Source organism: Suricata suricatta, chromosome 10 (assembly GCF_006229205.1).
Source record: "Suricata suricatta isolate VVHF042 chromosome 10, meerkat_22Aug2017_6uvM2_HiC, whole genome shotgun sequence".
NCBI classification, from domain to species: domain Eukaryota; kingdom Metazoa; phylum Chordata; class Mammalia; order Carnivora; family Herpestidae; genus Suricata; species Suricata suricatta.
Window position 1 is genome coordinate 9764489 of NC_043709.1, and position 23804 is coordinate 9788292.

General features: G+C 59.7%; 1 protein-coding gene across 1 annotated transcript in view; it reads right to left on the reverse strand.

The window, feature by feature from the left end:
* Positions 1-1169: 1169 nt before the first annotated feature.
* TRIOBP (TRIO and F-actin binding protein) overlaps positions 1170-23804 on the reverse strand; it is a 50293-nt gene continuing 27658 nt past the window's right edge. Inside the window, exons 13-25 of the mRNA XM_029955415.1 lie at positions 18743-18799; positions 15837-15905; positions 15616-15705; positions 15192-15301; positions 12800-13304; positions 11818-11928; positions 6723-6870; positions 4884-4986; positions 4192-4351; positions 4001-4114; positions 3721-3807; positions 2823-2986; positions 1170-1881 (exon numbers count right to left, since the gene is read on the reverse strand). Of these exons, the coding sequence (XP_029811275.1) occupies positions 2825-2986; positions 3721-3807; positions 4001-4114; positions 4192-4351; positions 4884-4986; positions 6723-6870; positions 11818-11928; positions 12800-13304; positions 15192-15301; positions 15616-15705; positions 15837-15905; positions 18743-18799 (1716 nt within the window). The 3' untranslated portion in view covers positions 1170-1881; positions 2823-2824. The remainder of the gene's footprint in view (positions 1882-2822; positions 2987-3720; positions 3808-4000; positions 4115-4191; positions 4352-4883; positions 4987-6722; positions 6871-11817; positions 11929-12799; positions 13305-15191; positions 15302-15615; positions 15706-15836; positions 15906-18742; positions 18800-23804) is intronic.

Sequence of the window (23804 nt, forward strand, 5' to 3'; positions counted from 1 at the left end):
CTACTTGGCCATTTTTAGCAGATCAATGAGACAAAATGGTGGCACCCTGAGGACTTTGCCCAACACCATCCGAAGGCGGGGAGAAAGAGGGCCTCCCTTTCTTGTACCTCTTTTAAGAGCAAGAAACACCTCCCAGATGACCCCCCCTCCCCCCGCAACTCACTGGCTGGAATTGCCTCCTGGGCCCATTCCTAAACCCATCACTGGCCAGGGAATGGGACGTCTTCCCCACAGCCAACACAGTTGCTCCCCCCTGGGTCATTCTCTGGACACACCAGGGACGCTCCTGGGGCGTTTGCTCCTGCTGTTCCCTCACGTGTAATGCCCTTCCCGATTTTTCCATCAGGAAAAGACATATTTCAAAACCACCTCCAAAAGCCCCTCTCCCATCTGATGGCTGGGTCGGGGTCTCCCCTGGGTGCCCACAGCCTCTGGGACCCAACCTGTTTTTGTGTCCTCGGTGGGGTGTTCACCTCCCTAGTGCCCGCCCGATTGATGGGAAAGCCCTGGGGGGTGGTGCGGCCAGCTCACCTGCCTTCCCATCTTAGCTACAGCTCTGCAGAGGGGACAGCCTGGGCTGCGGTGGCTTACACCTGGAACCAGGGTTCGGGGGCAGCACAGCTGGCCAGCTGGGATGAGGCCGCCAGCCTGCTGGGCCCGGGGCAGCCACGCCCACCCCCACACCCCTACCTTGCCCAGGGCTGGACATGACCTCTGGGCACAGCCTCAATATAGGACTGAGGCTGAAAGGCACCCATCTGACGACAAAGCAAATGAAGGCTTAGGGAGGGGATGTGGCTGGCCCTAGGTTGTCAGGGACAGAGCCTGGCTCCCCCTCCTCTTTCCAAGGCCTGGGCCTAGTGCCCCCTGGGCTGGGGGAGCTTCTCACGCTTTGAGGCACTTGTGATCACCAGGGTCCCTGTATTGTAGCGCAGATTCTGTCTGACTCAGCGGACAGGACCGGGGTGGGGCCGGACTGCTGAGTTTCTGACCAGCTCCCTAGGGCCATGGCTTCGCAAAGCCGTGGCCCCGATGGAAGACAGAGATTCTCAACTCTGCCCTCAGAGACCACAGGCCCTCAGTCAGGAAGGGTGGAGGGCCGGGGTGTGGGTGGTGAAGCCCCGACCTCCACAACCCGCCCTCCCCACCCCCACCCTGGACGCCAGAGCTGCAGGATCATTTTATTAAGTTAAGAAGGCTCAGGGAGCAGGACAGACGCGCCTTCATGGGGCGGCTCTGGCCCGGCACCCCCTCCGAGGAGGAGGGGAAGCCTCAGGGACAGCTGCTGGCTCCCTCTGTCCGTCTGTCCCTCGGTCCAGAGTCCCCAGGCGTGGCTCCCCTCAAGGCAGGAAGTAGTTAGCGGGAGGTAGGATAGGAAGAGGGTAGCAGGCTTCCTGCCTCTCCCAGGGTCAAGGCTGCTGTGGCCACTAGACCCCCCAGGGGGCAGGGCACTCGGGCCCAGACCCCGGAGCCCCGTGGCTGGAGACAGAGGGGAGCCAGTGTGGGCGGCACATGGCCTCCAGGAACTGTTTCCAAGTATAAAGTGTTTTGGGGGAGAAAAAAAAAAGGAAAAAATCTATATAAAAATCTCTTCACATATAAAATCCTGAAGAAGGTGCAAAAGGTAAGACCCAGTGCGAGGGGCGCGCTCAGGTACGCAGAGTGTGTGTGTGTGTGTGTGCGTGTGTGTGCACCTGTGTGCGTGCGTGCGTGCATGTGTGTGTGTGTGTGTGTGTGTGTGTGGTGGGGGCAAGTGCACGTGAGGCCCACAGCAGGTGGGGAGAAAGCTTGGCTTCTGACTTCCGTCCAGCAGGAAGGAGGGCGACTGGCGGGTCCCCTCAGGCTGGGGGGGCATTTGCCGCGGAGCTGGGCCACCAGGACCTGGAAGACAAGAGTCGGGGCTTAGGCCAGGCAAGGGCGGCCCCAACAGCTGGGCCCCAGACCTGCTGCTCCCGTCCTGGCCTACAGGGTGGCCATCCCCTCAGCGTCCCAGGAAGTCCACGAGGACTGGACAGAAAAGAGCAGCTCTGGGGGTGCCCGGGGGCTCCATCGGTGGAGTGGCCGACTTCGGCTCAGGTCAGGATCTTGTGGTTCGTGGGTTCTGGCCCCGCATCGGGCTCTGTGCTGACAGCTGGGAGCCTAGAGCCTGCTTCGGATTCTGGGTCTGCCTCTCTCTCTGCCCCTCCCTTGCTCTCTCTCTCTCAAAACTAAATAAACACTAAAAAAAATTTAAAAAAAGAAAAAGAAAAAGCAGCTCCAGGTAGACTCAGCATTAGGAAAGGCACCAGAAAACTGCTCCGGAGTCTGGTACATTGGACATGCGTGTAAGATGAAGTTGGGGGCCAGGCTCCATCCGTGACGTCAGAGGCGTGGAGCTCGGGGACGCAGCACCATGGCTGGTTAGGGACGTGTGCCAAGCTGCCAGGCCTGAAGTAGGGCCGGCATGCTAGGTCTACACCCGCGGCCAACGAGATGGGCCAGTGGTGCCAAGGAGGGGCGTGGCCTCTTCAAGCTATGGGTGTGGCACAGCTGGCTGTCACACGCGGGGGGGGGGGGATCGTGGCAGTGACGGGTCTTGAACTGCACCGCCCCGGCCCGGGGCGACAAAGCACCCTCTGCTGAGTTTGACTGACCGCCCCCCCCAAGCCTGATGACGCCACTGTTACCAGGGCCGCTGCGCCCGTGTGTAGAAAGGGATACAGCACCTGGGGCCAGCCGGCAAGCGAGGCGGGTGTGCATGAGCCTTGGGCTCGCCCCTCCAGGCCTGGCACCCGGCCTGGCCTTGCCCCTGCTAGGCCGTGCACCCCCCCAGCGGCGCCTACCGTTACTCGGCCAGGCTGTTGCGCATCGATTCCTTCTCCTGCAGGGCGGCCATGGCGAGGCGCAGGTGCTCCTTCAGCTGCTCGATCTCCCGCTCGGACCGCGTCTTGATGTGGTTCAGCTCCACGTACACGTCCTGGTACTTGCCCGACGTGAAGCGCTTGTCCTGGGAGGGCGCGGAGGGGCCGTGGGGACGTGAAGCCTTCCCTGCCCGGCCCTGCCTACCTGGCACACCCCTCCCCCACGCTCTGTACAGAGCAGCCAGGCCCCCACACAGCCCTACAGCCCTGCCCCTCGTGGTACCCCCCTGGGCAACCCCTTAACCTCGAGTATGCACCCCCCCCAGCACTGCCCGGTGAGCCTCCAAGATCATTTTCATCTCTGGAGACAGAGGGAGGCAAATCTTTTGTGTAAGACCACTTGGCAGTGAACTCGAAGCCTTGGGCCCTTTCCACGAGTCTGACTCACACATGCTCAGGGAGCCACCAACACACAGAGGGTGTCAAAGACTCTGGGCCATGGCACCAGGCAGGCCAGATTCACACCCCGGGAGCCCCTGCTTCCTCACTGGCACACAGGCTCCAGCCCGCAGGGACCTGGCTCTTTCTGTTCACAGCTGTCTCCCCGGCACTGAGCACAGTGCTGGGCACACAGCAGGTGCTCAGTAAATATTTGCTGAATAAATAAGAGCAAGTGCAGCCTTGGGCAAGTCACTGACCCTCCCTTCGCCTGTTTCTTTGCCTGAAAACAGGGATGGGGACACCTAGGTGGGAGAGGCCCGAGGAGAGCCAGGGCATGTGGAAGGCAAGGAGAGTAGGAAAGTGCCTAGAACAGAGAGTAGGAAAGTGCTCACAGGCGGGTCCAGAGGCTCCCTCCCCGGCGCCCCCAATCAGGCCCTACCTTCTGCAGCATCTGCAGCTCATCCCGCAGGCACTGCACCTCCTTCTTCAGGTACTGCAGCTCGTTCTCCTTCACCCGCAACAGCACCTGGGGTCAAGGGCGCCAGGTTGACCCAGGGCCAAAGGCCAAGGCTACCCTGGCCCAAAGCACCCTGCAGCCTGGCTTCTCTCTGCTTCAGGGCTCTAGGAAGCAACTTCCAACCTGCACCAAGACCCACTGCGCCCCCATGGGCAGGCTCTTCCAAGAAGCCCTCTCTGATTTCTCCTTGCCTCACACGCACCTCCAGCTCACAGGAGCTCCGCTCGCTGCTGCGTCCACAGCCGTCGCTGGTGCCCTGCGAGGCAATGAAGCCGCGGAGCCGGTCGATCTCCTCTGACAAGCGGGCGTGCAGCTCCTGGGAGGCGTGGGACAGTCAGCGCAGGGACGACAGATCACCGTCCCCGGAGCCCCCTGGCCCGGGGCCAGGCTCACCTGGTTGTGGCGCAGCAGCTCCTGGCCCTCCTGCTGGCAGCGCCGCAGCGTGTGCTCACGCTCTTCAGCCTGCCTCGTCAGGGCCCCGATCTCCAGGCACTTCTGCGAGTACTGCTCCGACAGCACCTGCAGCTCCCGCTTCAGCGCCGCCACGTCCGACCTGCCCGGGGCGGAGGAGGGCGAGGACGGCAAGGGACTCAGCTCAAGACACACCGAAGCGGTTCTCGCCCTGGTTTTGCCTTCAGCCCCTGTGACCTGGTGACAGCCTTTCTGGGCTGCAGGTGCCTCCTGTATGAGGGGCTGAGTTAAGCCTCTAAAAGCTCCGGGGCCCTAATACCCCACAACTGTGCTCTGTGGCCAGGAGGGACACCTACCGGCTGAGGGTGGTACTGTGGCCCAGCTCTAGGGCACACTAACCGGAAGTGGAGGTGGAGGCTCAGAGCAGCGAGACAAGAAGGGGTCTGAAGAGCTATCTACGCAGACTGGTGTGGGGGTGTGGCTGAGGCCCCACCGCTTCTGTTCCCTGTGCCAGGTGACTGGATCAGGAGTCTCAGCTGGGGGCAAAGTCATGTGTCCTCTGCTGAGGGGCCTCGGCACAGGTTCCTGCCTCATAAACACCTAGGTGGGCAGCTGGGCCCTTGGCTCAGAATGAGGCCCAGCCCACAGGGCCCAGGGGCCAGGGGCCAGCTTACTGGTGCTGCTTGCGAAGGCCATCTGGACCCTGTTGGAGACTCCGCGTCTTGCTCAGTTCTCGGCTCAGCTCCTCCTGGTAGGCCTTCTTCATGGCCTCAATGGCTGCAGGCGGGGCAGAGGCATGGGGGGGAATCTTGGGGGAGAGGGGTCGGCAACAGTAAGCCCCACCTCCTCCAAGGCCCCGAAGGTACCATGCAGGCAGAAGCAAAGAACACTGGACCAGGCCGTATTCGGAGCCGAGGGGCTTTGGGTAAGTTGCTAGACCTCTCTGAGCCCATCTATCAAGGTAGCATGACAATCCCTGTCTGAGGGGACAGTGCTGGGGAGACAGCTTAGCATCCGACCACCGGGACTTCTGTCAGTGATGTCCGGGTAAGTCCCCCCCCACAGCCCACCCTCCCTACAGAGCCTGGAGGGTTCTTCAACAAGGCCCAGCTCCCCCGCCCAGCCCGGCGGTCAGGAGTGCAGGGGCTGCTGCAGCCGGTACCAATCTGTGCAGCTTTACGCAGGGCACTTAACCTCTCTGTGCCTCCAGCCCCTTGCTGGAAAGCGAGGATGCCAACAGCACCTTCTCTCGTGGGTTACTGGGAGACGCGTGTGGAACAGAGAGAGCAATGCTTGGCGCAGAGAAAATGCCCAGTAAATGCCCTCGTTGGCTTATTTTTCAGGCCGTGAGCAGCCAAGGACCAAGGGTTTCCACACCCACGCAGGGTTATTGGGAGGATTAAACGAGCCCTCATCCGTAATCTTCTCCATAATTCTAAAATCCGCAGGCTCTGAACACTGAATGTTTCTCATAACTTTCGGTGGCAATCCCGGACCCAAACAGATGCAGGGCTATTTGCGGGCATTCTCAGCCCACGTAAGCATGACTCTGAGAAATTTCACTGTAAAAACTTAGGGCTAGATGTCAGGGGAAAGTCCAGGCTCTCGCTGGGAAGGATAGCTAGTAGATGTACTCAGTTATCTTCCTAAAATGCTAAACACCCTGGCCCCAGGTTTGCGATGAGGGGCCACTGGCCGAGCGTGGGAAGCACGTGGCATAGCCCTAGCAGGTGAGAAAGTTCTCAATCATGTGACTTCTCTCATCCTTTCTAGTTCTCTGCAAACCCCACAGGAGTGCCGAGTTGGGCCAGGCCCACCTAGCAGGTGCGCAGAGAACATGGGGAGGGAGGGAGGGAGGGAGGGAGATGCCTGACATCTCGGACATCCCTGCTTCTCGCTTGGGAGAGCAGGGGGTGGGGGGCAGGGCACGGCTTTGCAATCAGGGTGCTCTGAGCTCCAACCCCAGCCCTGCCGTCTCCAAGCTGTGCCATCTGAGACAAGTCATTGACCTCTCTGAGCCCGTTTCCTTATCTGTGGAAAGGGGGCACCCTCCATTGGACACTGCAAGGGCTAAGGATGCTCCCATGGGGGAACGGGGCTTGGCAAAAGCTCACACCTTTCCTCCTGCTCTCCCCAGGGTCCGGCCCTCTCGCCGGGGAGACGGCACTGCTACAGTGGAGCTGTCTCCACCCCGGCACACAGTGCGCAGCAGGGCTGGGAGTTGGAGCTCAGTGTGTGCGTGTGGCTTGGGGCGAAACCCCCAGGGGCCAGGCCCCTGAGGGAGAGAAGTCACAACCCGGGGGGACAGTAGGAGGGGGGGCACCTTGTACTGCCTTGGTTTCCCCTTCTCAAGTAGGAGCAGAGGCCGGTTCTGGCGGCTCCAACCCCTCCTGGTGCCTCGCCCCTGGTCTGGCACCGAGACCCCATCTCTTATCAAAGGTCCTTCCCGATTTAGCGTGGAGGAGCCCCCCCGCTGGGAGGCTCGCGGGGCACAGGGGGCACAGGGTCCTCACCCGAGGCCGTGGCTGCCGTCTCCTCAGCCAGGAGCCACTCCTTCTCCTGCTGCAGCCGCTGCAGCTCCCGCTCGTGGTGCCGCTGCAGCTCCTCCATCACCTGCTGGTGCGAGGACTCCATCTCGGCCAGGCTGCGCTCGCACGCCTCCTGCGGGCGGGAGGCCAGCTCGTCCCGGGGCTGACCCCCACTGCCCAGGACAGGGCCCCCCCTTCCCCAGCCTGAGGCAGGGAGCCCCAGGGGCAGGCTTCTCTACCTCTCCTCCCGGGACGCCGGCGCCAGCGGCCACACCTGCTCCTGCTCCCCCTGTCCACACACCTCACCCTGCCACTCTCCTGCTTCAAACCCTGCGGGGGCTCCTATCCCACGGGGTCAAGTCCCGTGTCCAACTCTCGTGGCTTCAGGCTGGGCCTTTCCAGGTATGGTGTGTTCACATCTCTGAGCTTTAGCTAAGGCCAACCCCTTGCCTGGCACATTCTTCTGCAACTTTCTCTTCCGGAAGTAGCCGATGTGGGCTGCAGGCCAGCTCAACGTCCTCCCCGCTCTGTCTCTGGACAGCCCCTCCCCTGCCTCCAGAGGCCCTGCTTCTGCCGGGCCAGAAGTTCTCCAAAGACAGGGAAGACCTGATCCAGCTCAGAGTCCCGGGGCTCTGGACCAGGGCCTGACATGGGGCAGGTGCCGAGTAAGCGAGCTGAAATGGACGGCATCACAACAGAGGGCCCCGGAGACAAGCCTGGCAAGGCTGCTGTGCCGGGCGGGTGGAGGGCGGTTTGGCAGCATCATCACGTTTTTAGCAACCCCATCCCTTGACCTAGCAGAAAGTCACACGTGTATGAAGACTTGCGGACAAGGGCATTCCCTACAGTAGGTTGGTAACAGATGAAAACAGGAAACGATCTAAACCCTAACAGGGGAGCCCTTAAATCAGTGATGGGATCGAGCCTTACAAAGGCCCCCAGACAGCCGGTAAAGGACAGAGCTGCCCACGTGGGCGTGTCCCGAAGTCAGGCGGTGCAAGCTGGACTCCGACAACACGCATCGTGTGCACCCACTCATGGAAACAAGAAACAGAGCCATGCATCTGAGTACGTGTACGTTAAACACAGAAAAAGCTCTGGAAGGGTACTGTGGGAGGCAGAGTGGTGGCACCACAGATGTCCACGTCCTACTCCCTAGACCCTCTGATACATCACCTTCCGTGGCAGCGGAGAATTGAGGTTGCCAATCAGCTGACCTTAAAATAGGGAGACTATCCCGGATTACGCCCTGGACCCGATGGAGTCCGGGGTCCTCGGATGTGGAAGAGGAGGTAGGAGGGCAGAGAGGGAGAAGTGAGCACAGAAGGGCAGTGACGGAAGCGAGAGGGACCGCACCCTCCGCTGCAGGCTTTGAAGGTGAAGGTGGGGGCTGGGGACCAGGGAGCGCGGGTGGCCACAAGCGGCCGGGAAAGGTGAGGAGCGAGTCCCACCTGCCGCTACCCTTCCAAACCCTGAGATGTAACTTTGGGTTATTTAAGGTTGTGGTAAATTTATTTCAAGAGCCGTAGGAAACTATACGGATGTCCTCAAAATGGTAACGAAAGGGACCCCTGGGTGGGGGCAGGGAGGGGAAGGAGAGCTCCCGGGTTTATTTCTAACCTTTTGATTTGTTTGAATTATTTTTGAAAATGGAAACATTTTTTATGTATTTAAATATAAGATCATTACAAAGGGAAGGGGAAGAGTCCCAGAAGAAATCGAAGCAGAGGGCGGAGAAAAGAGTATATCCCCCACCCCCCCACCCCGCCCCGGATACCCTGGGGCACGGTGGGTGGGAACTGACACCACCTGTCCAGCAGCCACACCAGAGGGCCATCAGGGCCAGTTTGGGGGAAGGGCAAGGGCCAGGCCTCCTGGTCCAGGTGTCTGTCCCTCTGCACGCATCTTCTGTGTCCCTCCAGTTACAACAACAGAACGTGGCTTTGGAGTTCCACACATTGGGCCCAGAGCCTCGCTGTACCGGGAGTGAACGTGAACTTCCCCACTCAGCCTCAGGGTCCTCATCTATAAAATAGGCCCATAAGGCCAACTCATAAGGCTCCCTAAGATAAACCCACCTACAGAGGTGGGAGCAGTACAGGGGGTGGGGACTGATGTTCTCAGAGGGCCAGAGGGCAGACCCGGCAGCTAACGGGGGGGCCCAGAGGCAGGAACCAGGCCAGGAGGAGGGGCTCCTAGAAGGCCAAGTGCTCTTCTCTCTGCTCATCTTCCTGAGGACCCAAGGGGTCCAGCAACCACCTCCGACAGGGATCAAAGCAGATAAAGGGATGCCTGTAACTCCCCCGACGATGGGCTGCCCGCCCCCCAGGGGTGATCCCGTGGCTGCAGGCCCCACACGCTACAAGAAGACACCAGAATGAAGACACCAGGTCGGGGGATCCCTCCCCAGCTGTCCGCTCTCCAGGGTCTGCTGAATCCCCAGCCACCTCCTGCTGGGCTGGAGAGGGGACACACGTGGCTCAGCTGCTCTTCCTCGCCACCCTCCACGTCCGGGGCCCCTCCCCCACCCCCGTCTCTGGCTCTGTTTCCTTATCATTCCTTCTCACCTTCCCGCCCCCCACTTTCCGTCTGCACCATTCCCATCCCAACCAAACAGGACGAAACCCTGACAGCCTTTGTTGTGTCCAGTGGCCCTATGGGGACCAGGAAGCCTGGATGGCAGGCACAGGTCTGCCTCCCGCTCTGAGGGGCTCAGCTCCTCTCTGGGCCTCGGTGTCCCCATCTATAAGCCGAGAAATCAGAGCAGTGCTTTTCAAATTTCTGTTAGTCAGAAATCTTTTCCCAGAGGAAATCTAATGCAGGTTCTAACAGAAAAATAGACGAGGCTGCTAGGATGCCCCGTGGACACGCGCAGAAAGGCAGCCCCTCGGGCGTCCAAGGGCTCCAAGTACACCCGCTGGGTGGGGGTCTCTGAGGGTGTCCCAGCTCAGAGGTGTTAAGCGTCACCCAGCCGAAAGATGCCCCGCCCACTCCGTCTTCTGGCCTCCAGAGAGCCTTTGACAACACTGGTCCCTTTCGCCCATCCCCCCTCCCTGTCAGGTGGCCCCAAAGTTAGGCCCCCTCCCCTAACTCCTCTTGGCCCGTTTTCCTTTCAGGTGAATGCTCCACCCACCACTGGCCTTGCACCGCCCCAGGGCCCCTGGGGGCCCTCCCTGTCTATCTGCTTTGGGCCCACTCACCCAGTCCTGACCTCTCCTCCCTGCACACCCTCCTGCAGCCCTCTCCCCTTCGGTCACCATCCTAGGTCCTGACACTGGCCCTCGCCCTCCCAAACGCCCCTCCACCCTGACCCCTCTTTCCCCATGTCACCGTCAGACCCCAAATCTCTCAGGTCTGTAGCATTGGTGGTTCAGTGGTAGAATTCTCGCCTGCCAAATCTCTCAGGTCTGTGGAATGAGATCCCAACTCCTTGGCTTGCTGGAGGCCTCCAGGGTAGACACCCACCAGCCCTCCAGCTCTGGCCCCAGCCCGTGCCCCCCGCCCCAAACCAGTGCTCTGCTCAAGGCCCGCCCCCTGCGGCCTCCAACTCTGAGGCTTCCAGAAGGCCCCCCTGCCCAGAGCCTAGGATGCCAGCACTCTTTTCTACTCTAGGCAATGGCAGGCTGACGACAGCTGACAGTCCTACGTGTGGCAATTTTGTGATATGATTAAGTGTGGCCATTTTGAAAGCTAGAGTATATGAGCTTACAACAACTACATTAAAAACAAAAGGTGATACTCATTCATCAGTTCCTAATTCTTTCACTGCATTTTATTATCATTTATGCTCTTGAGGGTTTTTTTTTAAGATTTTATTTTTAAGTGATCTTTACTCCCAATGTGGGGCTTGAACTCATGACCCCGAGGTAAGAGCCATAGACTCCACCGACTGAGCCAGCTGGGCACTCCTGGGCTCTTGAGTTTATTTACATCTTCTGTTACCGTGGAGGGTGGAAACGCTCTATAAGGCTGTGCGCACATATCTTCCCGATTCGGTGTCAGGGACGTCAGCCACAGTGGGAGTTTGCACCGTGGAAATGGGTAAATGTTGCCCAGGCAGGGCTCGATTTATCATTTTGTTGACTATCTGGATTTAAGCAAGGGATGAGAAAACGCTAAGAGTGCTGATTACACTTCCAAGTGGCCACGTTCAGGACGGTCACATTGTAACTAAAACACAGAACTGAGAAAAGACTCAACGGGATATTCTCAAAAGAAAACGGTCATCCTATTCGGCCACAAGTTGCTCCTGACACTGACCAACAACGGTTCTGACATATGTCTTTTTGTTTTACTCGTTAACATTTTAAGTAAGACCATCAACACAGGCGCGTGAGGATGGCACTCGCCTGCAGGTTAGCTGTGCGTATACAAGCGTTCGGAAAAACCAATGAAAGTCAAAGTCGATTCCGGGAAAGTCAAGTTGCTGTGTATACAATTCAGGATACCAGTCATATGTTTGGTATTTGTACGCTGCGTCCTGCCCCTTTAGATCAGTAAAATCCGTAGTAAACATACGTGAACGCGTATGTGTTTACACACACATGTATTTTTCTGCCAGACTGTTACCAGACCACCATCGCAGGCAGACGGAATGTCCCCTGGGGGTCCCTGGAGGGTCCCACATCCCATGGGCCATCCTGTGCAGGGCCTTGGCCTGGGAAATGTGGGCTGGACCTCCCTGTGCTCAGGGAGTGACCCTGGGGGCCTGCCCACTGGGGATCCCACCCGCCACTGGCTCTCCTTCCCCAGGGTGGTGTGGGAGGAGGGGTCCAAGGGCAGAGTGTCACGTGGGGGCTCACAGAGGCTCTGCAGTCAGCCGGAACTGAACTCAAATCCCACCTCTGACAGCTGCAGCTCGGCTGGCCTCGAACAAGTCACATAACCTCTCATACCTCAGTGGCTTGTCTGTAAAATGGGTACAGTGATCGTGTCTGCCTGCTGGGTATATTAAATGAGATGATGCGTATGAAATGCGTCACACGGGTCCCGCAAAACTCCCAGAACATTAGCTGTTTTCTGAAACCACGGCAACCAGAAGCCTGCCCCAAGCCCCCACTGAACAGCCCCTCGGCCTCACCTGCGAGATGTAGCCCGGGGGGATGTGGCCGTCCTCCTGGGACCTGGGTGCACTCGCAGGAGCCTCTCCTTGAAGGCGCCACGCCTCCAGCTGGGCTCGAAGGGACTGGACCTGGGGGGGGGTGGGGTGGGGAAGAGGCGAGGTGAGGGCAAGCCTTGAAGCCGGGAAGGGGCTTGGGGCAGGCAGGGACAAGGGAGGTGGCCTGTGGTAGAAATTCAGGCAAAGGGGGCATTCCAGCATTTTCCTGGATGCCCGGGTCAGGGACCCAGAGAACTGTGTCCCAGAGAAGACTAACCAGGGGTGGGAGCAGGACACCGTGGTCCCAGATCGTTATCACAGTTACGCAGGTGGTGGGGAAACTCTGAGCCTCAGCTCCCCACCAACCCCACCAGGACGAGGTCCACCCTCTGGGACCACGAAACCGCTGTGAGGATTGCATGAGCCAATGTAGATAAAGAAGGCCTAGAATACTATATGCAGAAGATACTTAATACGTGCTCTCTCCCTCCTCTTCCCTTCTCTTTGGTTGCTGAGAACAAAACTAAGAAGGGAAGAGGCGCCTGGATGGCTCAGTCAGTTAAGCGTCCAACTTCGGCTCAGGTCATGATCTCGTGGGTTTGAGCCCCGCATCGGGCTCTATGTTGACAGCTCAGAGCCTGCAGCCTGTCTTCGGATTCTGCATCTCCCTCTCCCTCTGACCCTCCCCTGCTCACGCTGTCTCTCTCTCAAAAATAAATAAAAAACATTAAAAAAAAAAAAAAGAAAACTAAGGAGGGGAAAAGAAAAACACACACCAAACAAGAAACACCAAGGTACAGGAAACAAGATTCCAGTACATGAGTCTGGGGCACCGCACAGCAAATTAGGGGTGAGCTTCCCATCACTTTAGGTATGCAAGATAAATGCCACAGCATGATCATGGGGATAGGAGGGGTGCTGGGGGTGGGGTGAGGGGATCCCTGAGGCCAGCCGTGCCACCTACCTCCTTCTCCAGGGCCTCATGGCTGTCACCTGGAGGCCCGCGGCGCTGCCCGCGGCTTTGGTTGAGCAGGGCGGTGAGAGGCACCCGCTTGCTCTCCCGCAGGGGCAGCTTCTCCAGCTCCTGCCACTTCTTCTCGATCTCCTCACTGAGGCGGCTCTGCTGGTCCTCGGTCAGCGGGGCGCCCAGGCCCCGGCGCGGAGCCTCGCCGGCCGGCGTCTCTACACACCTGCTGTCCGTGGCCTCAAACCACTTGCGGCGCTCCTCGGAGCGCTGGGCCAGGTCCCGCTCCAGCTCCTCCTGCTTGGCCGGGCGGTCGAGGGTGCGGGCCGGGGTGCGGGCCCGTGGTGGGGAGCTCTGTGTCAGCGGCGAGAGCTCCACGTAGTCCAGGGCCTTCCGCGGGCCGCCCCGACCACCGAGGCCATCGGAGCCCACCCGCGACTCCCCCGCCTTCAGGGAGCCCTTCTGGGTGCCATGCGGCGTGTTCTCCTTATTGCAGTCTGAGAGCCTAGGGCGCCAGCAGAGCCACGTCAGGAGGGGCCTGTAACACTCAGTCCCCAAATGAGTACTCCCGGAGCGCCACCCATGTGCCAGGGCGCAGGGACAGACCCCGAGAGAGGAGCGACCCAATCATCATGAACGCACCCTGGGAACCATCCCGACTCCAACACTTAGCACCAGGGGGACCAGGAGAGCTGGCTTCCCTCCTTGACCCTCAGTGACCGCATCTGTAACACGGGACAGCAATGCCTCTCCCGGGATGGATGTGAGGACCTTTCGAGCAAAGGTGCGTAAAGTGATCGGAAGCCCTTTGCCAATGCTGATCAGAGTGCTGTTCCAAAAGTGTGGTTTTTTTATTTTTTAACATTTATTCATTTTTGAGAGAGAGAGAGAGAGAGGGTGTGAGTGGGGGAGGGGCAGAGAGAGAGGGAGACACAGAATCAGAAGCAGGCTCCCGGCTCTGAGCTGTCAGCACAGAGCCCAACGCGGGGCTCGAACCCATGAGCAGGGAGATCATGACCTGAGCTGAAGTTGGACGTGTAACCCACTGAGCCACCCAGGCACCCCATATGCGGTTTAAGGCAAGGTCCTGGGTTCACAAGGCTCACAGTGTAACGGGGAAGATGCCCACGGTCACGGTTGAGGAGGTGAACAGTGACCTCTGGGTGCACAGAGCACAAAAACTACACCTCCCAGCATCCCTTGCTGCTGTGTGGTCCTGTGACTACATTCTGCCCAGTGGCGTGAGAGGTGGCCCCCTTTAACGGGGCCTGGCCCAGCTCCTGGCTGGGACTCCATGAGAACAGAGCCAGGGACAAAGGTGTGAGCTGTGGGCCACAGAGCGGCCCCACCAGGCCTGGAGGACACATCTCTGGGTTGTTCTGGAGAGAGAAAGCTCTCCCTCATTTATGCCACTGTGTCTGGGCTTCTTTGTTACAGCAGCTGAGCCCACAGATGAAATAACAGTCCGGCTGCACAGAACAGAGCCTACAGAGGGCTTCCATGCACATCCCTCCGTGAAGGAGGTGTCACACTCAGCACAACAGATAAGGAGTGTGAAACTCATGGGGGCGCCTGGGCGGCTCAGTCGGCTGGGCGTCCGACTTTGGCTCAGGTCATGATCTTGTAGTTTGTGGGTTCGAGCCCCGCATCAGGCTCTGTGCTGACAGCTCGGAGCCTGGAGCCTGCTTTGGATTCTTTGTCTCCCTCTCTCTCTGCCCTTCCCCTGCTCATGCCCTGTCTATCTCTCTCTCTCAGAAATAAACATTTAAAACAATAAAGAAAAAAAAAGGAATGTCAAACTGAGACAAGTCAGTCACCTGGCCAAGCTATGGCCAGGTAGGGGGGCTCATGCTGGAGGCCCCCCGACAGGATATTCTGTTTCTGCTGTCCAACAGTTGCAATTCCCAGCGCCCCCATAGGCGGCTAGGGGTGGAGGCTCTGCCCCAGCTTACTCAGCCCTCCTCCCCTCTACTCACCTCCCGTGGGGTGAGCTCCCCATCCTGCACCCTCTCCCTAACACAGGCTTAGACATAGCTCCCACCTGACTCACTGGCATCCTCTCCAAAGAGTCAAGGTCCCTTCCCACCTTTCAGGATGTGGGGGAACATAAAAGGATGGCAGTCAAACTTCAGATCCTCAAAGTATTTTCAGGTGGGGGTGCCAAGAACACTCACTGCCCTCTCTCCATTTTGTTGATGGAAAAACTGAGGCCCGGGAGGTACTGCCTCAGGGCCTCAGCAGTGGTGTGTGTGTGTGTGTGTGTGTGTGTGTGTGTGTGTGTGTCCACTCAGGGAAGCAGTGTGTGTGTGTGTGTGTGTGTGTGTGTGTCCGTCCACTCAGGGAAGCAGGAGTAAGTGTCTCCCTCAAGGTCCCCATCCAGCTGGGCACATACTTGGTGACATCCGGGGCAGAGGTTGGTCGCACGGTCTTCCTCAAAGCCTCGATCCAGTTTCGCCTGATACCCGAGGTCATGGCCGACAAGGTGTGCACGGCATCCTTGGTCTGCAAGTCCACCCCACAGCAGGTTGCCACCCGGGCGCTCCCTCGCCACTGTGCGCCCCAGGGAGGGTGGCCCCTCCCCCCGGAGGGGCAGCTAAGGTCTTGTGTCTTGGGACGAGCAGACAGTGCCGAAGCTCCCCTCTACTGGCGGGTTCCAAGGTCTCCCCAACATTCCACCCTCCCCATGATATCTGGGGTCTCCCAAGACATGCAAAGCGCTGGCAGCAGCTCCAGACGGGCTCTGAGCACAGGATCTCCAGGTAAATGGGTGAAGCCCGTTGCCCCGATCAGGCCACCCCAGCTGCCCCGGGTCTTACGTGGATCTGGAAGCCATAGTTGCGCTGGACGGCGTACTCGGTGACGTCTGTGCAGGAGCGCAGGTCGATCTCGCCGTCCAGCTCATCTGCCTGCAGCAGGAGGGCCACAGCTGTCCAGGCATTCCGCTTTCCCCACCTAGGCCCCCCAGCCCCTCCTGGGGGCCACCCCCCACCAACTCCCAGCCCCTGATGGGGGCAGGGAGCCTCCCCCTTTGCCTCACCTCCTCGGCGGCAGAGTCCCTGTAGTACTTTAGGCTTGAGTCTGTCAGCACAAACCAATGCTTCTTCCACTGCAAAGGAGAGGGGCGGTGAGCGAGGGCAGGGAGGGTGGAACCAAAGGGTGAGTGCGTGCACCACTCTGCAGCCATCCTGGGGCTGCCAGGTCGATAGTGGGGCCCTGGCACCCTCATCCACCCTGCTGGGGGGCCATAGCGGGAGGGGAGATCAGAGAAGAGTCAGAAAGGCCAGAGTTTGAAGCCTGGCCCTTCCAGGGACAGCATCTGTGAAATGGGTTGGCTTTTCCTTGGTGACCACACCTCCTTTCCTTTCCTCCTGGGAGCCTTTCTCTGATTGGCTGACAGTGCCATAGCCCTCCTGACCCTCTCCAGCAAGATCACCTGGCGGGCTCGGTCAGTTGACTTCGGCTCAGGTCATGATCTCAGGGTTCGTGGGTTCGAGCCCCGCGTCGGGCTCTGTGCTGACAGCTTAGAGTCTGGAGCCTGCTTCCGATTCTGTGTCTCCCTCTCTCTCTCTGCCCCTCCCCTGCTCGCACTCTGTGTCTCTCTCTCTCAAAAATAAACATTAAAAAAAAAAAGATCTCTAAGGCCCCTACAGGGACCCCCTCCTGCTCCAGTGCAGACCAGGAAGGGGCCATGACCTGTGTGAGGCCATTCACATAGTGAGTCAGGGAGCAAGCAAGTCATTTTCCCAGGACAAGCCTCCCAGAGTAATAATGGAAGGTGGCGTGGGGGGAGGGAGGAGTCTGTTTCTTGATCTGGGTGCTGGCTACACACGTGTTCATCTTGTGAGTACATGACCTACACATTTGTGATCTGGACCCCTTTCTGCAGTGCCCCTCTCTGCTGGGCTCACAGGACGCATGGGGAAGGGGAGGGGCACCACAACAGCCCGATATTAAATATGCCAAGTTCAGCCCACCTCTGGCCTTCTGGCCATTCACTGGAATGCCAGTCAAGGTCCACCCACTACCAGGGTCAGCACATACTACCCAGTCCTCAGAGCTCCTGGGGCTCCCCCCAAACTCTATCCACATTGTTATTTCAAATACTTAGTTTTCTTTCCTCAAGAAGATGGCAAATTTTCAGGGATGCGCCAGGATCATACTTCCAACTTCTTTCTACAGTTTGAGGGTTTGAGGGGTACCTGGGCAGCTCAGTCAGATAAGCATCTGACTTCAACTCAGGTTATGATCTCGCGGTTCATTCGTTCAGGCCCCACATTGGGCTCTGGGCTGACTGCTCTGAGCCTGGAGCCTGCTTCAGAGTCTGTGGGTCCCTCTCTCTCTCTGCCCTCCTTTCCTGGTCACTCTCTTTCAAAAAATAAATAAATGTTAAAAATTAAAAAAAAAAAAGAAAAAAAGAAATAGGGCTTCAGTCTCCAAGAGACCTAGGTCACAATGATTTTATCTTTGCTGTGTGTCTTTGGTCAAGTATCTCGACCTCTCTGAGCTTCAGTCTTCTGACTTTTAAAGTAGGGCTGATAAGAAGGTGAGAAGTATTTATTCCCCCCTTGTAGGTCTCTCATGGCACTTAGCATAGAGGCGAGCACTAGGTGACTGGGAATTGTCCTAAGGGGGGACTGAGTGGGTATCCCTCTGTAAAGCAGGGCAGGAGTCCTGTGCCAGAGGTCTCTTTGGCCCTTTCAGTCTAGTCTGTGATGGCTGAGGGGTTAGATGGAGTTTCATGGCCTTAGGCAGCCCACGTTCTAGGCCTTGGTCTATCGAAGTGGCTTCGAGGCCCAGGAGAGCCGCTCTGTGGGCCTGTCTGCTGTCCACGCACCAAGGCGCTGGGCTGGCTGGACTCCCAGGGCCCTTCCAGCTTGGACATTCCAAACCCCTGCGACAGAAGATGAGTAGCGGCCAGCTCTGGGTGGGGCCTGTAATCTCTGCCTTCCAGAGACCCTGGGTAGGGAGGCTGGGGAAAGTCACTGGCAGGGTGCCAGGCCTTGTGTGAGCCTGGAGCGCAGCCACCAGAGGACCGGTGAGCAGGCAGCAGGAACGGAAGGCTGCGGGCTAGAGGGAATAAAACATGTGGGTAGGAAACACAATGAGGTTCCCTTTGGCTCCGAGCCCTCTCCGGCATGCGGGCTGCATGCCGACCCGAGCGACGGGCGCATGCAGGACAGGGGTTGGGGGTGGGGACGGCCCCTCCCACGCTGGGCAGGCGGGAAGCCTGCTCCGGCTCCGGACTCCATCAGCCTGGCAGCCAAAAGGGCAGAGCCAGCGAGAAGCCACTGTCCCTCCTGGTTCTAAGGATGGACCCGTCAGAGAAAGGGAAGGGTTACTCCCTGAGCTAGAGCAGGGGCCCCCACGGCCCGACCTCTCTGACACTACAGTCTACCCTGGAAAGAATCCTCATTGTCCATTTTGCCCATTTCATAGATGTGGCTCCTGAGGCCAGAGGACTAAACTAGGGGAGCCCCAGGTGGGTGAGACTTCAAGCCTGTGCTCTGAGCCCCACTTCTAGGGGGAGTGTCTTTGGGGGTCTGTAATGCCTCAGGCCGGATGATCTCCGTGGGCCCTTCCACTCCAGATCCTCGGACCCAGTCAGAGTCGTCAAGGGGGGAGAGGGCCCAGGGGCTCTCAGTGAGAGGAGGGCATGGGGCATAGGGCGTCAGGGGGCCTCTATGCTTGCCACCTTGTGCGCCTGCAGACCACCCCAGGAGGCCAAGAGAACAGGAGATTCTATTTCCCACCCCCTCGGCCCAAGGCCCTCCCCCGAGAAATGCCCGCCCTCAGGGTGCCCACTCTGAGCCCACCCGCAGCCCTCCACGCAGAGGCCAGGCTCTCTAGAAAGCCTAGACATGCCATAGAAGCAGCTCGGCCTCCTGGGCTGCCCCCAGGGCCCCCAGGCCCCCTCTGACTCCCCTCTGACTGCAGCCTTCCTACCTCTCCAGGCTCGTCCAAGATCGACATCCATCCCTTCTTGAAGTTGAGCAGATCGGGCTACGGAGAGATGAGGAGGCAGAGGATTTAGGCCTGGCAGGGAACCAAGCGGGGCTGGGGAAGAAGGCCTGTTGTACCCATCCTGCCCCCCAAATCCTGGGAGACTGGGTCCTGGAAAGCCAGGAGAGGGGGCTGAGGAGGGCCCAGGTAACCCACAAATCCACGCAGGCTTCCCAACCACTGAGCTAGCCTTGGCCCCTCTCCCCGATGATCTCTGAGAGTCCAGCCGGCAGGTAGGGTGACTGGTGCATGAGGCTGGAGGCCCACCAGGAAAATGCCCTAAAGCCCCTGCTCGTCCCCAACCCACGGACCCTCGTGTGGCCCTCCAGCCCTGCCCTTCCCCTGTCTCCTGGAGACTCTGAGAGATGGAGCCAGGCCCAGGCTGGGGTCAGAGATCAGGGGTTGCCCCCCCCCCCCCCCCCCGATCTCTGGAAGGGCCAGGAAGATGGCACTTCAGTGGAGGCAAGTCCTACCTGCTGAGTGCTGCCCAGGGGTGCACGGCCCTGAGGTCTGAGGGCTCCTGGCCGCTGCATGTTGTGAGCTAGGTACCCCCACCTGGGCCTAGTCGCAGCAGCTGTGCACCCAGGTGTGTCCTCTGGCCACGCCCATCTGGTGGGCCCCCAGGCCACCTGACCCTCCCTGCCCCCCACGGGCAGAGGCAGACTTCTCTCTCATCTAAGTCCTGGTCCCTCAGCAGAGCGTCAGCCTCTGGCCGCTGGTGGGGAGGAAAGCGGGGCGGGGCGGGCCAGGCTGCGGGCAGAGAAGAGGTGGCCACCTGTCGCGATGGCCCTGAGCCCACCTATCAGTACTGGCATCACAGTCTCACCAGGCCAAGGTGTCTGGTTGCGTGGAAGGAGCTTGCAGCGCAGGGGGGTGGGCCGCAGAGACAGCAGCTGGAAACCAGAGTCACCTGACCCCGCTGCCTCCCCTGACCCGGCCTCCTCCCCATTCTCTTCTTCCTCAGGTGCAGGAGGTGGCCTAAGAGGGGCTTGGGCCGGCAGCCTGGACATCTAGAGCCAGTCACAGCCCAGGCCCAGGCTGTGTGGCCAGGGCCCCTGGATCTCAGCAGGCCAGCGGCCCCACCCCTGCATACCTGTCTGAGGGAGGGGACCCAGGCTCTGTGAGCTGGGAAGCCCTGGGGCTGTGTTGGCCCTGTCTCTCTCAGGTCTTCCTCACCCTGTCCCCCAGGAGTGCCTGGGCGGGGGCATCCCAAACTAAGACTGAAGACGGGCAGGTACACTCAGGTACACTCGGGGCCACCAAGTCACCCAGGTGACCCCCCATCCAGACCGGGACCTCCAGGGTCCCCCAAGGCCTGGCATGCAGTGACTAGGCCTCAGCAAAATCCTGCTGATTAAACATCAGCCCCCTTTACCTTCCTGGTCGAAATTCCTGTGCTTTGGGGACAGTCTCCACCTCTGCTCCTGGCTCTGAGAAGTCAGGCTATGGGGGGTGGCCCACAGGGCGGCCTTGCTGTGTTGGTCCAGGGAAAAGCCCGAGGGAAGGACAAGCAGATGACCTGGCCATTCAGACTGGGCCTGAATGGCCGGGGCTGAGGGACCAGCCATGGGCCTTCCGGAGCTGAGCAAGGGCTCCTCCGCTAGAATGACAGGATGGGGCCCCAAGGGGTGCTTGGGAAGAAGCAGGGGGAAGAGGGGTCCCTGTGACCTTCCTAGGGCACATCCCCTCCCTGAGCCCTGGCTGCCTAATGCAGCAAATGATGCTGGGGGTACAGGTGCGGAGGTGGGGGTCCAGCCCCCCCCCCCCGAAGCCTAGTGAGAGGGCTGCATGAGCTACATGTGGAGAAGCCTGGCGACCCTCGGCACAAACACCCCAGGAGCACGTCAGGCACGAGACGGGCACAGTGGCCTTGGAGGGAGGAGGCTGCCAATGTGAGATGTTAAACCTGCTGGCAGGGGCGGGGGGAGGTCCTGCAGTCACCTGGGAACCTCTGTCCAGGGTCTAGAGGTCCGCTAGCCCAAGTCTCTCATGCCGCCTCCTTTGCTCCGGCCCAGCCACCCTTCCTCCACCAGAGGCAGCTCAGGAGTCCCGACCAGCTCTCACAGCCGCCCCTCTCCTCCCTTCGGCCACGGCCACGGTTCAGCACGGCCTGCCGCCTCCCTGGACCACGGACACGGCCTTCTCGAAGCATGGAGCGTCTCAAAAAGCCCTAGCGTCACAAGTAGGCTTCAAACCTCCAGGGACAGCTCCAAGTGTCTTCAAAACGAGGCCCGGCTGCCTGGTGGCCCCAAAGCCTCACCTCGCCCTTCCAGCCTGGCCTCCCCCTTGCGTAGGGAACCCCACTTTTACATCACCGCCTATGCTCTCCGATCCCCAACACATCAGGACGCCAGGGCCTCCACACCAGCCCACGCCCTCTCCTTAAATACCAGCCTTCCTCCTCCACTGACCAAGCAAAGCCCCGCTCCGGCCTTAAGACCCGGCTTTCAATGCCCTCTCCAAGGCCCCTTTCCCTGTACATACCACACACCATGCCAGTGCCCTCCCACAGCTTCTGTGGCATTTGTGATTATTGTGAAGCCACTGACTTATCCCTCACAGGCTAGAGTAGAAGCAACTCATAGTTAGGGACATGCACTGTTCCCCCTCCAGGACCAAGGGGCTAAGGGACTGTTCAAAAAAAAAAAAAAAAAAAAAGCACCTAGCACTGTTTTAGGCCAGGAAATCAGCTGTGACTGGGAGAGGTGGCCCCTGCCCTAGAGGAACTTGGGAGACAGGCAGACAATAAACAAGCGGACAGGTATATAATTTGATACCAGGCAGTGGCTAGGGCTTGAGGCTCTGAGGGCTGGGCTACGCGGGGCTACGGCAAAAAGAGGTAGAGGCTTCCCGAAGCCTTTAAGCATTTACCCATTTGTAGCCACTTTGCCACTTGCTTCCTGCAGATCTCTGAGCTCAGGGATAGGGGTCAGGAGAGAGGGAAAGGGTGCAAAGAGGCCGGGTGGGGGGAGGGGGGGACACCGGGCCAGCACAGGCTCAGGCATCAAGGCAGCCATGATGAACACAGAAAGCACTGTCAATAGTGGTCATGAGCCTCCTCTCTGCTCCGAAACCTCTTTTGGCTCCCCAGTGCCTCTGACCAAAGCCTAAACTGTTTCTCCTGGTCTTGGGGGCCTTCCTTCCCAGGCCCCTTTTCTATGCTGTCACCACTCCCCAAACACGACCGGCAGTCTTTGTCTACACTGTTCTCTCCCGCCGTCCATTTCCACGTGACAGAGTCCTACAATCACAGTCGGGCATCTTCCTTTGGGAAACCCCTTTGCACCACCGGGATATGCTTGCTGTCCCTTCAAGTGTCCCCATAGCAGCCTTCCCCTAGTTCAGCGCGTGTTTCTTCGAGAGGCATCACTGCACATTTCTTATGTAGTCCCAGAGAGAAAACTGGGGCTCAGAGACACAAAGCCTGGCTCCCCAAGGCCCGGCTAGGTCACCAGGGGCACGTCATGTCCCCTCTCTCCACCTCAGTGTTCTCGGCTGTGAGATGGGAAGTCACAACCATCCTATAGAGGATCAACTCTGGTAGCGTGAAAGCACCCAGTTTAGGACGTGGCAAGCACCCAGTAGGCAATGCAACCACCCTCACCACGGCCGTCCCCCCCCTCCCCCCGCGGGCTTGGGGGTGGGTGACCAGGACACTGACTCAGCTCCTCCCCCCACATCCCTCAGGGCTCTCTGACCAAAGGGAGGCTGCTGACGACAGGAAGAGCCAGCAGGGAGGTGGCAGGATGTGCGGAGGCCGAGGAAGTCCAAGCACTGGCCAGGTCACCGCTCACAGGGTCAGGGGCCCTGAAGGCCAGCCCCCAGCAGCCCAGCCCACTTCTCGTGGGGGGTCTCCACTAGCTTGAGGAAAGGGGACGCGCGCATGCGCACAGCCATGGGCTCGACTCCATCACCCCACCCTCCTAGGCTGTCAGAGCCTCCCTAAGGCGCTCGACAGAAACCAACAGCAGCCCCGCCCCTCCCTTCCAGAACATCACGGTCAAGAGGCCAGACTGACCTGAAAAGAGGCTACTCCTTCCTTTACGCTTCAGGGTAACCTCGCGCAACTCACCACCGCCCCTCCCCAAGCCTCAGTTTCTCTAACTGTAAAATGGGAAGAAAGGTCAACTCAGCTGCGAGGCTCAATATCATTAAAGCACAGGTATTGATGTCACCGGGGTAGCGCTTATTCCCAAAGAGAAAGGCAAATCTCTGCCATCGTGTCCCCCATCCCACTAGTGGGCTTGCTCCCAGCCAAGGCCCCAGTGCTGCTGCGAAGTGGCAAGCCGGGGAGAACACGGCGCCGCGCCCCTTCGGAAATCCCAGGTCCGGCTTCCGGACAGGGTGGGACGGGGCGGCCCCTTCTCACCCTCTCAACCTCGGGCGCCCACGCGGATAGGCGACCCTCCCACGCCTGGATCAGCACGACCCATTCGAGCCAGGGAGCGCCCTTCTCCAGCCCCGGGCGAGACCCCAGACCCAGGCCAGGCCCTTCTCGGCTCCTCCCACTGCCCGGAGGCCTCGGAGTCCCTACGGGTCTGGCAGCTTGGCACAATCAGGTCAGGTCTTCACCAAGCGGGCTGGAGGGGAAATGGGAAAGGGCCATCAGAAATTGTCCGTGACTGGTGCCACAAAAGTTGGGGGGGAGAGGGCTGCCCAGGACAGGGAGTTCCCATTTCCTCGGGGTCGCCAGGGCTCCGGGCCCGGAAAGGGTAGGAGGAGGCTGGGGGAAGTCGAGGCAGAACAGCCGGCTCGTGCCGCTGGGGTCGCCCTGTCTTCCGGCCGAGACCTCCTCTCGCCTCCGGGAAGTGAAGGGGGTGCCCAGGAGGGGAGCGGCTCGGTTCGGGCTCGGGCCGTCGTTCTCCTGGCCTGGGGCGCAGAGGGGCTGCCCCGGGGGGGCACTCACCGTCATGGCGGCGCCCCGGGGCGGCGGGAGCAGGAGGCAGGGAAGTGGAGCGGGCTCTCGGGCCGGGCCCAGCGGCGCGGGAATCCCGCCGCCGCCGCC